Source organism: Plectropomus leopardus, chromosome 11, assembly GCF_008729295.1.
Source record: "Plectropomus leopardus isolate mb chromosome 11, YSFRI_Pleo_2.0, whole genome shotgun sequence".
NCBI lineage: Eukaryota > Metazoa > Chordata > Actinopteri > Perciformes > Serranidae > Plectropomus > Plectropomus leopardus.
The window spans coordinates 18,450,166-18,464,799 of NC_056473.1; the positions used below are offsets into that span (position 1 = coordinate 18,450,166).

General features: G+C 39.7%; 1 protein-coding gene across 1 annotated transcript in view; it reads right to left on the bottom strand.

Moving 5' to 3' along the window:
- Positions 1–14,634, bottom strand: part of plcg2 (phospholipase C, gamma 2) — a 28,869-nt gene that overhangs the window by 984 nt on the left and 13,251 nt on the right. The window contains exons 10-32 of the mRNA XM_042495529.1: positions 13,948–14,049; positions 13,514–13,632; positions 12,569–12,654; positions 12,276–12,393; positions 11,766–11,934; positions 11,536–11,631; positions 11,279–11,365; positions 10,877–11,046; positions 10,488–10,688; positions 8,880–9,002; positions 8,625–8,805; positions 7,859–7,927; positions 7,664–7,773; positions 7,375–7,471; positions 7,207–7,279; positions 5,213–5,385; positions 4,321–4,423; positions 3,240–3,443; positions 2,297–2,436; positions 1,982–2,090; positions 1,686–1,853; positions 289–377; positions 23–180 (exon numbers count right to left, since the gene is read on the bottom strand). Of these exons, the coding sequence (XP_042351463.1) occupies positions 23–180; positions 289–377; positions 1,686–1,853; positions 1,982–2,090; positions 2,297–2,436; positions 3,240–3,443; positions 4,321–4,423; positions 5,213–5,385; positions 7,207–7,279; positions 7,375–7,471; positions 7,664–7,773; positions 7,859–7,927; positions 8,625–8,805; positions 8,880–9,002; positions 10,488–10,688; positions 10,877–11,046; positions 11,279–11,365; positions 11,536–11,631; positions 11,766–11,934; positions 12,276–12,393; positions 12,569–12,654; positions 13,514–13,632; positions 13,948–14,049 (2,945 nt within the window). The remainder of the gene's footprint in view (positions 1–22; positions 181–288; positions 378–1,685; positions 1,854–1,981; positions 2,091–2,296; positions 2,437–3,239; positions 3,444–4,320; positions 4,424–5,212; positions 5,386–7,206; positions 7,280–7,374; positions 7,472–7,663; positions 7,774–7,858; positions 7,928–8,624; positions 8,806–8,879; positions 9,003–10,487; positions 10,689–10,876; positions 11,047–11,278; positions 11,366–11,535; positions 11,632–11,765; positions 11,935–12,275; positions 12,394–12,568; positions 12,655–13,513; positions 13,633–13,947; positions 14,050–14,634) is intronic.

Genomic DNA, 14,634 nt, shown 5'->3' on the forward strand with positions numbered 1-14,634 from the left:
CCCCTATGAGTTCGAGGCTTACCTGTGGTTCTCGCTGGTGCTGCCCTCTCTCATGAGGTGGTTGTGAGGGAGGGAAGGGCGCTGGATGTTGGTGTGTGTGTCGTACAGAAAAGGCTCACGAACCTCTGCCTGCTTTTTCCTCAGCTGGCTGGACGACGAGTACAGCTCCTCCTCTGCTTTCTTAAAGACAAGTCGTGTCATCACATTATTGAAATATCTCTGTATTTTTAGTCAAACTGCAAACGCAAATTATCACTGATGTATGTTTGTGTGTGTGTGTTTGCTCACTCCTGCTTGTTGTACATTGATGTAGACCAGCAGAGAAGCCAACTCTAAGTTTTCGCTGTAGCCGTTCTTTAGCGGTACAGAGCGGTAACCTGTCGAAACAAAACTTTCAGTCAGCTCTGTGTGCACACAGTTAAACCTTTTATTAACAGCAGGGGTCAACCACTCATATCAAATCATAAAATTAAAGAGAACCATACTTGTGTTTATGATTGTTGTATCCCGATCGAACTACAAAGCCCACAATATTTACATTACTGCTGTACGGCCAAAATAAAACTGCTGTGAGGACTCAGGGAAAAGCTGAGTCCCCCCACCCTCCCCCCCGTGTATGTCTGCGTTGATTGTTGTCAAAGTTATATTATTGTTATGTGGTGCAGAGCAGACTTCCCAGCAGACAGTTTGCTTCATCGTTTTGTAGCTGACCTTTAATAGCAGAACTGCTTTGAATCGTATTTACAATACAGGAACTTTTTTTTCTATCAGTTGGTAATTCTGAGTCTGAGAGAACAAAAATCACATGTGGAGTTCCTCAAGGGTCCATTCTCCATTCTCCTCGATTCAACATTTACATGCTCCCTCTTGCTCAGCTTATGGAATATTATAATATCTCCTATGCTGACGACACACAGCTCTACATAACAATGTCAACACCAGACTACAGTTAATGTTTTCTTAATGTATTATATTTCATGTATTTGTATGCCCCTGTAAAGCACTTTGAACTGCCTTGTTTCTAAACGGTACTATATAAATAAACTTGCCTTGCCTTGATGTTCACAGTGATGAATTGACTAAGCAAGTTTCTACAGGTTGATTTACATACTAGAGTGAAACCAGTGGAAGATATCCAAATCAAATTCAAAACACTATTGTTTTCTTTGGAGAACTAGCTGGAACTGATACTCTGTATACATAACAGTTGTTTGTGTTTCTTTAGTAAATCCACCATGAACTGGTTCAAAAGAGGTAAAATAAGGTAGAACAAACAGTAACAGAGTAAGTCATTGCACAGAAATCCAGTGTTGCTCAACTCTTTGAAACCAGAGAAAATTTGCTTAATTTCTTTTAAAAACATGGAAAGAAGGCAGTGAACAACTTAACAGGAAATGATAAAAAAAAATAGCAAGAAATTGGTAAAAAGATGCAAGAAAATTACCACAACATGGGCACAAAAAAACAAACATTTCTTTTATAAACGTATGTTATGGTTTTTCCCAGGTTTTCTAAAGAAAACAAACCAACTTCTGAAGTTTCATAAGTTTAAATGCTAGTTAAACGCCTCAGAAACGCAACACAACAAAAATTGATGTGATAAAGGGTTAATAATGAGAATAAATGAGCTTCATGTAAGCAGCTGTTCACCACATCTGGCCATCTGTGCTGTGTGTGCTTCGCACCTGAGCGTATGCCTTTGACAGGAAATGTGGCCTGAGCCAGGAAGTTGGGGTCAGAGAACATGTCCTCCTCGTTGACCACAAAGCGAAGGAAGGTGAGTTCAGGCTCATACACGGTGAAGACTACAGAGTCTGCTGAGCATTTCCATACAGGGTTCAGACCATTATCACCTGCAGTCGACAGAACAACAGCACCGTTCACAAGATTTCAAATCATTAATTTCAGTATCATCTCTTCCTCTCCCCTCTTTCCATCCCGTAGGTCTAACGGTCCCGACACCCCTGCTGCATTTCCTTACGATAGACAATGGTCTTGAACTTCGCATCTGTGTGCCCACACAGCTCGATCTCCACGAATGGACTGGCGATGCTGCGGCCGGGTTTAGGAAGGTGTCTGGCCGCAATCACCTGCAAACAATCACAACTGCTGTAATAAAGTTCATCGAGACCAACAAGCAAAACGTCAGTATGCTGCTTTTCATCAAGCATTTGCTTATTTAATTACAAAATAAAAAGAAGCCAATCAGCATCATGCACCTCTCGCGACGATACATGATAATGTATGTGTGAGCTTGCTATTATTAGATATGTGTGTGTGTTGTGTACAGACGTACCCTAACTGCAATTTCATACTTGACCTTCTTCTTCTCCTGCTGAGGGTCGTAGCTATCATAGCGCATGAACTCCGGCTGCAGAACGTAACCCGTAGCTCCATTGAGACTGAAGAGGGCACTGTTCAGCTGGGTGTATTTATCTGGGTGAACACAAACACTCATTTTAAGAACAGAAGTCGAGAGTTAACTGTGAACTGTATGCCTCTGCATTTCACTTGTGTCCCACAACCCCCCCCCCCCAACTGAGTCACTGAGTGTACAGAGGTCACATATGGGCCTAACAAGTTAGAGCAGAAACACTGTCTGTGTGAGCGACACTGGTCAGGCGTGGCACATTAAGAGAAACGGTGGCTCGCTGTTTTTCTTCTGAGTGACAGCAGAAATACTTAAAGTGGTGTTTTTAAAGTTATATCAACTCTATACCACCTTTACCTACAGTTTCAATGCCTCTTTGTCACTGACATGAGGAAATACAAACACATCTGGTTTATTCAATCTTTCCTATTTCTGTTTCAAAATAAAAGCCCTCTGACAACGTTTCTGTTGACAGAATCGCATCAGTTGGCGCACAAGGCATTTTATAGTGAAATTTTGGCAGGAACTCTGTTGTTGACAATGCAGGGGCTTGCACATCTTCATAAATGAGTGGAGTATGTGCTAATAATTGTGGAAATACAGTACTCATAGCAGCAGGCAACCCCGAAGAAGCATCACAGCAACAACACTGCCAGTGTGAACACCTTAAGAGTGCAAGATGCAGCAGTTCAGCAAGGGTGCTGACATGCACTGCTCCTCCATGCAGTATGTTGCAAGGCGTAATGTGACCCATCCCTTTAATCATGGGAATGGGTGGATATACAGGAGAACAAGTATTGTATAGACTCTCAACATTTTCCTCTGCAGTTGTCTCTTCTGGAGGCTCGACCAAGATAATCTACTGTACCTGCAGTCTGGAAGTTAAGTGCAACCATGTGGCTCCCAACAGCCCACAGTGGGTAAGGGTCATAGTTGGAGGACTCCACACGCTGGCCTTTTGGGTAGATTCGACTCAGAGACTTGCGGTTGTACTGCAGGAATTCCTTGGTGCGGCTCTTTCCTGGAATCTTGTTCTCCACAAAAGAGCGGATCTCTTTGTAGTTGTAGCTGTCTGTGGAGACGAAGGAAATGGCACTCATTTGAGACAAACAGGTTGAGCTGATAATGACTTATGCCATGTCGACTGATACCAACAGACCAATATACAGTTATGAAGCTGTGGACACTTAATACCTGTGAATATACTGAATATCTTTAACTTCACATGTTGTTATTTGGTTGTTGGTTGTTGATAATTTCAAAAATTGTTAGCTGATGCTAGCTGGTGATGTCAGTGACCCAATGTTTGCGACTTCCTAAGGATGAGGTAGTTGAGGGAAATGGCTAAGTTTGTGATTGGTTGTCAAGCCTGCTGCCAGTGATGACAATGTAGCAGGTAACCTACCAAAACACATTGTTACCTGGACATATGAGCTAGCATACTGCTAGCGGCAGATTTCATAGACAATAATGATAAATATGAATAACAAATAACATTATTATATATATCAATCATGTAACAAAATTATTACAAATTTTAAAATGATTAAAAACAGTTTTAAAGCACTTTTCCCAGGTAATTTCCATTTTTTTGTGTTGTTTTTTTAAAAAAACTTTTTTTTTTTTGCTTTTTAAAAATAAATAAAGGTAATATTCTTTTGATTTTTTTTTTTTTTTTTTTACAAATTTCTTGCTAATTTTTGGGTTCTGTCATCTTTTGTTGCTCACTGCCTGTTCCCCCTTGCCCAGGTTTCAAAGGGTTGAAGTAATGGTACAACTAGACCGCCTTAAAGAGTACAGCCTGTTTGCATTGGTGCATATTTCAGCTGAGAAGCTGTGGTAAAAAGTTTGTTCACAGTAGCTCTCGTCACATCACAATGCCGCTTGTGTTCACAGGTCTTTGTGTTCACAGGTCTTTGTTTTCAGTTTGCACATATGCATGTGTCTACCAAAGCGGTCCTTCTCCTTGCTGCGCGGCTGACAGTAGACCACCAGGTCCGACATCTCCATGGCAACCTCTGCCTTCTTCTCCACTTCCTCCTGCTGTCTTATCTAGGATTAGACAAAAAAAGTCACTTCCTGTTTGCACGGTGATGCTGCCAGACCACCAGTAAAAACACCCATTGTGGTTATACAGTCTGTTTTAATCATATACTGCTCTTAAATTCATTCTGAAGTAATGTTACACAGACTGCCAGCATGTAAACCACGTTATAAATACAAGTGGTGCAAGGTAACAATGTAGTAATATTTTATTACATTACTTATTCTATTATTTTTGGGGAGTATCTGTATGTTAGATGAGTTTTTATATTTCTGTCACCTTTCACTTTTACTCCACTACACTTCCTAAATACAATGTATACTTTTAATTCATTAAACTACCCTTAATCATTTTAGCTACTTACTACAAAATAGGGAAGGAGAGACGAACGGACGGATGGACAAAGGGAAAACTGGATTTCCTTCTTTAGAACCTTAAGTTGTTAAAAAAATCTCCTAGTTTTTCTTCAAGTGCAATGTATGTTTATTTTTAAAGTGGTGCATGTATAAAGAAAAAAACTTCATAACTCTAAATCTCGACTGCTTGCTTTTTATTACCAGCATTTACTTTTGCTTTTACTTTCATATCTTAAGTACATTTTATACCATCATTTTTGCTTTAACACTTACGTACTTGAAATATCAGATACTTTTAGCCTTTTACTTAGGTAATATTCTAATGGCTATTTTAACTTGTACCAAAGTCATTTTCTAGTAAAATATCAGTACTTTTGCCTAAGTATGGCTTCGATTAGATGTCTCCTCTACATGTACTATCATATAACATAAAATACTAACCTCCTGTTCCCTGTTATACTGTTTGCTCATCTCTCTCTGAGTGATGTCCCAGGCCACTTGGTACCATTCAAATAGCTCCTCCAGAGAGTCTGCAGCCAGGTCAAACTGCAGGTTGTCCTGTTCCACGTCCTGCAAGGTCAACACGTTGGGCTTCCCATTTTTACCGTTCTTCACTAGAGACAAGGAGGAAAATAAGCAAAGTGAGGGAGGGCAAAGAGGGATGCACAACTCCCATATTTTTATAGACAATATAAATTTGAACACTTTGTTTTAGCCTTTACTAGATAGGACAGATCAATAGCGTGAAAGGGGGGAGACAGAGAGGGGACAACATGCAGCAAAGGGCCTCGAGCAGGAGTCAAACCTGAGGCTGCTGCAGCATGGACATTGGCCTCATTCATGGGGCGCCTGCTTTATCCACTCAGCCACAGATGCCCCAGTATATTGAGTCTTAAACTAAGGTTTTCTGTCCTGTGAAGATGCCTCTCTTTTAACCTGGCTAAATCTCCATGGTAACTTATGCGGCAAACTGAACCTGTTCTGAACCAGTTTATGTTCTAAGTTTCTCCTTGAAATCAGCAGAAAAGCGCCTTTCACAGCTTTTTTGAGTAGCGTCACTCTATAATCACTGTCAATATATAAACCATATAAATTGTCAGCTGAGAGCAAACGTTATAAATACACTTTATTCAACTCGTTGAGGAGTAATGTTACATAAATGCAGACCAAACAAAGCCTTTCAGTTACAGTAGCACTTCCTGTAGGCATCGTGTCCCAATTATTTCTTTACACAGGGACCTACAATTTATCAGTGATGCAGAAAAACTGAGCAAGAATATCCTTTATTTTGTTCACACGGTTGTTCTTGCTCTCAGTTAACTACTGAACATGTCTGTAGAGTTCTCTGGTCCATTTTTCAAAAGCGACTCCACAAGAAGCTACTATAAAACCTACTGGTAAAATTAAAAATTAACAGTTCACTACATTTTCTAATTAGGATATCTACTATCTACATATCTACTTCTACTACATATGAAATGCAGAATAATTCCTTTATATCATAACATGCCATTACCACCATGGATTATGTTTATATGCTCGATTGTGATATGCTGAAGTCCATTTTACATCACTGGTATGTTACAGCTGACAGATTAGTCTATTAGTATTAATCACTGATAATATTCAATCAGTAAAATTTATTTCACTTTGATTGGTCCACAAACTAAAGTGATTTACATGTCTCCTTCATTAGGCTACAGTATGTCAGACCTAAATATCGCCAACTTCTTGATTATGTTTATATCCATTGCATCAGACTTAAAGTTTCAGAGCTGCGGACTGAGCAGCTGACATGTGAGGAAAAAAAGTGAACAATTAAATGGGCATTCACTCAATTTGTAATTTTTTGCCAGCGTTCATCTCTCGCCTTAATTTAAGCAACAGTGTAGCTTTTTAGGATGATACTTTTGGATATTCTCTTAAGGTGAAAGTAGACGTCATGCAATCAAGCATTTTTAATCGTCAAATGGCGCTCTGAATGTGTCATTTGACTTCTTTTCTGTGAATGCGCTCATAGCCAGAAGCAGAAAGCCTGAGTTAACAGATACACTGGATAACCTCCCTTGTGGTACCTGTTATCTCTGACCAGGGCTTTGGGGTTTGTCTGGTCAGCTCAGTTTAAAAGAGCCTGGCTATGTTGAACTGGCTTTGTGGTACAGCCCCCAGGTTGTAGGTGCATGCGCACAAAATACAAACAAAAAGGGAAACTAAAGAGTACATGCACACCAATGGTTTCATGCTACTGATTGTGGTAGCAGTGGAAGGAAATGAAGCAATGTGCCATGGAGGGAGGTGTTTTTTTGTCCTACTTACAAGCCTTGCGATTTAGTTGTTAAACCAAAGGAGCAGCATCAGTGTCGTGAGAATTGTGTTTGTTTCAATCTCTGAGTTTAGTAAATGTAAAGCATGCATCAGACACTAAGATAACTCACAGTTTTGGATGTTGAACTTGGAGATGTCCACAATACCCTTACATAGTTCACCCAGTGGGTTGTCTTCCATGTCCTGTTTTGAAACAAATCACAAACACGGGGAGTATCTTCGGTCAGTTGCTATGCTGATTGACCTCCATTTAAACTGTGATTTCCTGTAATCTTCACCTGTCCTTTGGTCTCAGGTTTGGTGTTGTTGGAAACTTCCTCTACATAGTTAGACGGGAAGTACTGCTGCAACTTTCCACCATAGTCACCTTTCCACCTGTAGGGAGGAGAATGAGAAGAAAAACGTCAACAGTAACGTTTGTTCTTTGTGTTTGCAGTTGGCCACGCTAGCAAAGTTTATGCAGACAGCCCCCCAAGATGCAGAGGACAATTGTGACTTTCCAAAAATATGGCAGACGAACAATCTTTGATATAGCCAGTTGCTGCCAACGTGTGTGGAAGTACTCACCATCCGTCACTCTCCTTTGACACATTGTGTATCAAAGCTCCTTTACTGAAGCTGAGCTCATCTGGCCTTTCAGCCTGGTAGCTGTATATAGTCTTAACTGTACTTTGAGGCTAAAGGAGACAAACACGCACAATCAGGAAACTGCACAAGGGAACAGACGACCAAAGCTTGCAGAGTAAAACTGTATATACACACCAGTGAGGGCTCAATCTCGTTAGGCTCCACATATGTCTTCACCTCATATAGAGAGGCACAGTCTTTCTCCTGTGTTTGCACAATACAGTTAGGTACCACTCAGTGCAGAGGACATGTTATTGAAACATATACTGAACTGATATCAGCCTTAAATGTTCAGTCGCAGGGCTTCAACAATGAGCAAAATAAAAGTGGAGAGATGGGATGCAATGTTTTAATTTGATTTGAAGTTTTTTTTTCTTGATATAATATATCGATAACTAAGGTCTCAGTTCGTCTTTTCTTTTATATACTATTTGCTGCTACAATGTCCTTACAGCAGTGATATTCAACTTGTAGCCCTAAGGCCAAATCTGGCCCTCATTATGATGCTGGGTGCCCCCCCTACCAGTTTTCAATTCACAATAAAAATAAAGTGATCGCACTAGGACTCTAAAATCTTGGAAATGTCCCAAAATCCTAGAAATGTCCTAAAATCCTTGAAATATCAAACATCCTATAAACGTCCTAAAATCCTTGAAGTGCCTAAAATCCTAGAGATGTTGTAAAATCCTTGAAATATCCAGAAATGTCCCAAAATCCTGCAATGTCTAAAAATTTTGAAATGTACTTAAATCTTAGAAACATATATGGGACTGTTGGGACTGGCCCCTGGTCTCCTGTCATTTTGCAAAAGTGGCCCCAAAGCGAAGCAGGTTGACTGTCTGTGCCCTACAGGGCTTCTTAACATTTCTCTGGTCTCTGTATGTCTCCTGCTGTAACTCACTGTGCTGAAGTGGTCCACCAGCTTGGGGGTGACTGGGTAACGTAGCTTGATCTTGCGATACAGTGGCTTCTGTCTGAAGTAGTTGACCAGCTCCACGAGGCTCTCAAACTCTGTCGTGGTGCCGAGCAGATACATGTTGCCCTCCTTCTGGATCCGACAGTGTTTCACCTTACCGTCCCCTCTGAAAGAGAGAGATGATTAATACAATAATAAAACATCTAGCAAAGAGAAATAAAGTGTTAAGTGTCATTTCACCTGAATGTAATGGCGAAAGAGTCTGTTTCTCCTTCTCTCTGACGGATGAGGAAAGCTCCGTCTCTAGGAATCCTCAGCAGGTAATCTTCTGCCTGACCTCTGCTCAGGTTACTGTAGAACCACCTGCACAACACACACACACACACACACACACACACACACACACACACACACACACACACACACACACAATAATAGTTATATTATGTATGTATTGGTCTGTGTGTGTGTGTTTGTATTTGAAGATAGCTATCAAAAAATACAAGTATTCAGTCATATGTCAGTGGTATCTCGGGTATCACTACACAGTATGCGGCTTTGACAAAAGAGGTTTTGTTTTGTTTATGTCAATGAAGCTTATTCAAATGGATTCAAAATAAACTGACAAAACAGACAGCGGAAAGAGTTACTGACCTTCTGTGGGTGTACAAGTGAAAGTGAGAAATAGAAGGCATACATGTGTGGTTGATTCAAAGCAAATGTAAGAGGTGAAGCTTTATCAAACCAACATCTGTATGAAAATCATCGTGCCGTCAAAAAGAGCTCATTATATAAACATATAAAGGGATGACTAGGTTTTTATCAGTGGTTTCAGGAAAATTTACGGCCCGTGGTGGTTACGAAACCTGAGCAAACCTCACTGTGTGAACAATGATGATTATAATGAACCTCACACCAGCACAGTACCGAAACTGCACTCCTCCTGGGGGAGTTAGAGAGTGCTACCAGCAGAAGTAAGTCACAGAAATAACTTCTCAATATCAAGAAAATGCAAATATTTGATTAAAAAAAAAAAAAGTCAGGTCATGTTTTACAAATCGGAGTCAGGTCTTGAGTCTTGAATTCTGAGTTAAAGTTAAGTTGAGTCTTTTACTTTTTTTTGGCTGTGGGCTTAAGAGTGAAACTAGAAATATCACCACACGTTTATATACCTCTCACAGGTTCAAGGTGGACACCCAGGATGAGTGTCACCTATTCATTATCTGACCAAATTTTTATGAAGCCACAGTTGACCTTTGACGTCTTAGATACAAAATCTCAACACTTCATCATAATATCCTATTAACATCTGTGTGAACTTTGAACGTATGAATTCTTGATTTATGGCCCAAAACACTGTTCACGAGATCAACGGGACTTCAACCTTCAACCACCAGATTCTAATCAGTTAATTGCTGAGTACAAGTGGACATTTGTGTCATATTTGAAAAAACAAATGACTCGGGGTTTTCTTGAGATACTGCATTCAAAAGAATAAGACAAATGTAAGGTTACCTTGACCTTTAAGTGTGACCACCAAAGTCTAATCAGTTTATCCTTAAGTCCATGTGGATGTTTGTGCCAAAAAAAAATTCCCTTAAGGCATTCTTGAGATATCACATTCACAAGAATGCATCGTATGTACATACGGACAACCAGAAAACATAATGCTTAAGGCATAAAGAAGTGTTTTCTCCTAATTTCAGAGAATGAAAAATAAATGCTTCACTTAACAAAAATTAAATCAAGACCTCATAATTAATAACTAGCCTACTTGTATGATGATTTTTAGCTTGTGTATCCTGTCCCTGTGATTGATCGTGTTTGTTTATACAATGTATGACAAACCCTTCTCGTAGATGAGGGTTGGGCTGTGGTACAGCATCAGTGAGGCGCAGCTCAAAGTCTTGGCAGCGCAGCGGGTTTTCTCTGTAGTGCTGGATCACGGCGTACACGCTGGGGAAATGCAGGTTCGGATTCAGGTAGAAGTAAGTGTGTGCCCCCTCTGAGACCGAGCGAATACGACAGTGCTGGACCCTCCCACTGCGCCTGAAATACAAGATGAGTGGTCAATTATCTAATTTAAAGAGGAGGCACAGGCTCAGCCGCACCTTCATACAGGCCACATCCTTGAAAAAAGTGGCCGCTTCAACAGGAAGGTGTATCACACAAAAAAAAATTCAGTCATCAAGTTTTTGCTTGGGCTAGACATGTAATCAAAAAATTGCAAATTGTACCAGAAGGAGAGTGTGTAGTCTGTGACATAGGTATCACTCTGTCGAACCAAGAAGGTGCCGTCTCTTCCCCCAGTCTCTGCACAGTAATCATGGATCAGCCGCTCGGCCATCAGCCTGCCTTCATTCATGCGACCGTGAAACCAAGGCTCTGAACAGTGCATGTCCTGGTACTGGGAAAGAAAACAGCAACACTGGTTTTAACACCTGAACATTGTTATTGTTTCTTCTTGTTGGTTGTAAGAAAATGATCACTGACAATCATTACTTCTTAAAATTATGTTTAATGGATGTCTAGATTTGATTATAACACTAATGAACCTTGGATGTTTTATACAAAATTTCATCCTAAAATAAAAACAATGTATTAAAATGTTGTTGGTTTTTTTCCCATCTCTCCTTTACCTTCCTGGGATCTTCTTCTTCTTCCTCATACTCCTCTGCATAGTACAGCTTATCATCAGAGATCACACAGTAGTGCCTGTTCCACCGCTGAGAAAGAGAAATGAAAAGGTGTAAGTTAACTTGCAAATGCAAACAAGCTAATTATAAAGGGGATTTTTCAGAGCAACATGCAATAGTTTTGCATGCATTATCTCATTTACAAATGTTTTTATGGCTCTAACACATAAGATGCATGTCACTGACCCCTCTGACAGTACCTGATCCACAGGGTCCCAGATCTCCAGATCTCCCTGTTTCTGTCCCTTTCTGAAGTCTTTACTGAGTCCTCCTCCCTCCACATTAAGCTTCTTGTGCTGCACAAGCAGGAAACAAGCAGAGCAGTCATTACTAATGATGATACATAACAAAACAAAACCTCTTCTCACTGATATACCAGCACACTGATGTGTCAGTGGAGTTGGTATAGACACACATGCACACACAGCACCTTGAGTATGATCTTGTTCTTCAGCTGTGTAGGTGACGGTAGCTGCTCGGCCATCTGCTCCACAGGTTCAGTCAGCAGTTTGTCTCCAAACACTTCTTTGAAGATACGAGCCATCTGACGCTGCTGCTCTAAAGGGCAGTGCTCCTCTATGGACAGGATCAGTGGGAACCTGAGAGAGAGAGAGAAAAGCATGGTCATCAAGACAACATGCTTGAGACAACTGACAGTTGTGAGATGATAATGTTAAGTAATATGGACATCTGAAATGGATTAATGTAAAATTTTGCTGAAAACAAGTTGAATATATTGCCATGTGAAAGGAATGGGATTTGATGCAATAGCTCAAAGGAATTTTACTTTAACATTTTTAATTATTTTTTTAAAGGGGAAAACATCTTGATATAGTGTAATGACATAAAATAATACAAACAATGATTTTGCAAATTAAATTCAGAGTAGAATTAGTAAGGTAGATAATGTACATAAAATCAGTGTTATTGTGATTCTTACTCTGACGTGACAAAAGCGTGATTGTTAATGGCTTTGACCACATCTTCAAACTTGATCTTGGTCGTCCGGGTCCAGCCGTGGTAAATGATTGGCTCCCCAGGCCCTTCCCAGCAGTCCACTGAACAGATCCAGCACCACACAAAGCAGAAAATAAAATACTGTTTGTAATTATTTTACCCTGATTAAGTTCTTTTTCCATTTGTGATGACTAATGCTGCTGATGTAACCGCTAAATATGGACTACAATACATCCGTGATCTAAGTGTTGCACACTAAGGCTGATTTATACTGACATTCAACACAGCGGCATCCCAGACGCAGACAGCGCACATAAGCCTCTGTAGAAGACTCACTACGAAGCTGATCACCTGTCAGGTAGCTGTTGAAGAACACACAAAACAGCACAAATGCTAAATTACATATACTTCCCAAAAATTACAACCATGGTCATGTATTTTTATATTTATTTTTACTATGGATGTCAGGTTTTAGATGCTTGCTGATAAATTAGCAGACTATCTGTTAACACTTTCTTTTTGAAGGTTTAAAATATGTAGCTTATGGCTTTATTCATGTTAAAAATAATGAACTAATAGTTATAGGCTATCAATATAAATAATATTTGGCCAAATCTGGCCCCCAATAGGGTGCTGGGTAGCTACCCAACCATTTTGATAAAGTGTTTCACACTGGGAATTTTTTTTGTACTTTTAGTATACGCAAGGTGCCAGAGTACATAACACAGCATCAAAATAGAGCTTGTTTATTAAAACCAGTGGAAGATCCCCCACACCCCCAACAAAGATCCTTGCTAACCCCCTAATGTCCTAAATCCAAGAAATGTCCCGAAAACCTAGAAACCGCCTCATATATGAGAAATGTCTTAAAATCCTAGAAACGTCCTAAAATCCTAGAAACATGCATGGGGCTGCTGCAACTGGACTCTGGCCTCCTGTAACTCAAAGCAAGTTGAGTACCCTTGGTGTACGGTTTCTGCCTGCATTTTAGCTAAATAATGGCAAATTTGTGATGAAATTATTAGTTAAAATCATAAGCTACTTTACATCAGATTTCAAAATGAATAGCAACCAGTCAGTGTCATTCACTTCTCAAATGAGGAATGTGATCCACTTTGATTTACTACATACAGTATATAACATAGTTCTATTATTACTTGTGTGTTTGTGTTTGTGTGTGTGTGTGTGTGTGTGTGTGTGTGTGTGTTTAGTCATACTGACGTGTTGTGTGAGGAGCTGATCCAGTAATGGGACAGAGGATTGTTCATGTCCAGGTTGCTGATCTCTGAGTACTTCTCATCCCATATAGAGTTCTCCTTGGAAAACAGGAAACTAAGAAACTAGAGGGGGGAGAAAGGCCTCAGATCTGAGAATTAACACAGTCCCTCATTATTTGTGTGACTCATTTTAGAAATGATAACATAGTTTTAATACATAATCCCAGCTTTAGTCATCAAACTGCAATCCTACGAAAAAAACATTTTAGCCTTTATTTGCCAAATATATGTCAGTGTTACATATAGCAGTGGGGAATCTCTAGACTTGACAGCAGCAAGTATGCTGATGAAAACACATACAGTACCAGCTATCACAGTCTGTTATATTTTTGCATAATCTTTCTCTGTTACACACAGTACACACACAGAGCAGTATACCTCACTGACTGTGAACTCTGGATCGTTTGTTTTTCTCATGGTGTCGTCGATGAAGGTGGTCATCAGTTCTCGGACTTGGTTCAGGTCACTGGCCCAAGATTCCTGGGGGATAAAGAAACACAGAAAAAAGAGGGAAAGACATTAAAATAATTTGAGCAAATGGATAAACAGTCTGTGGGACTATAAAAAAAATCAATAAGTAACTGTATAAATCAGAATCAATTTGCTTCCCAATTATTGGTATCAGCATTGAAAATATTATATTAACACTTCCTTTAAACTGGCCATTAGAAATTTAGGATATAAACAAAATTATTACCAGTTTCCTTAACTGTGAATGATGACAAAAGCCTGCCCTATCATGAGAATATAACTAACTCTAAATAAAACCAGCATTGAGATGGAGATAGGAGGTAGCTCGAGTAAGATTTTCTTATGCAAATAAATATGATGTAAAAAAAAAACATTAGCTGTTATAAAATTGTGATTCAATTAAACCATTATTAAACCATGAAAATTTGAATTTGTTTATTTGGGACTCAGAAGTCGACCTAAACTGATTGTCAATCACATGTCATTATCAAAACTCAGTTTGGAGTACCTCAGGGGTCGATTCTGGGTTCTCTTTAATATGTTCTATGTATTTCATGCTTCTGCTTGGCACTATTATTTACCACCACGGCATGT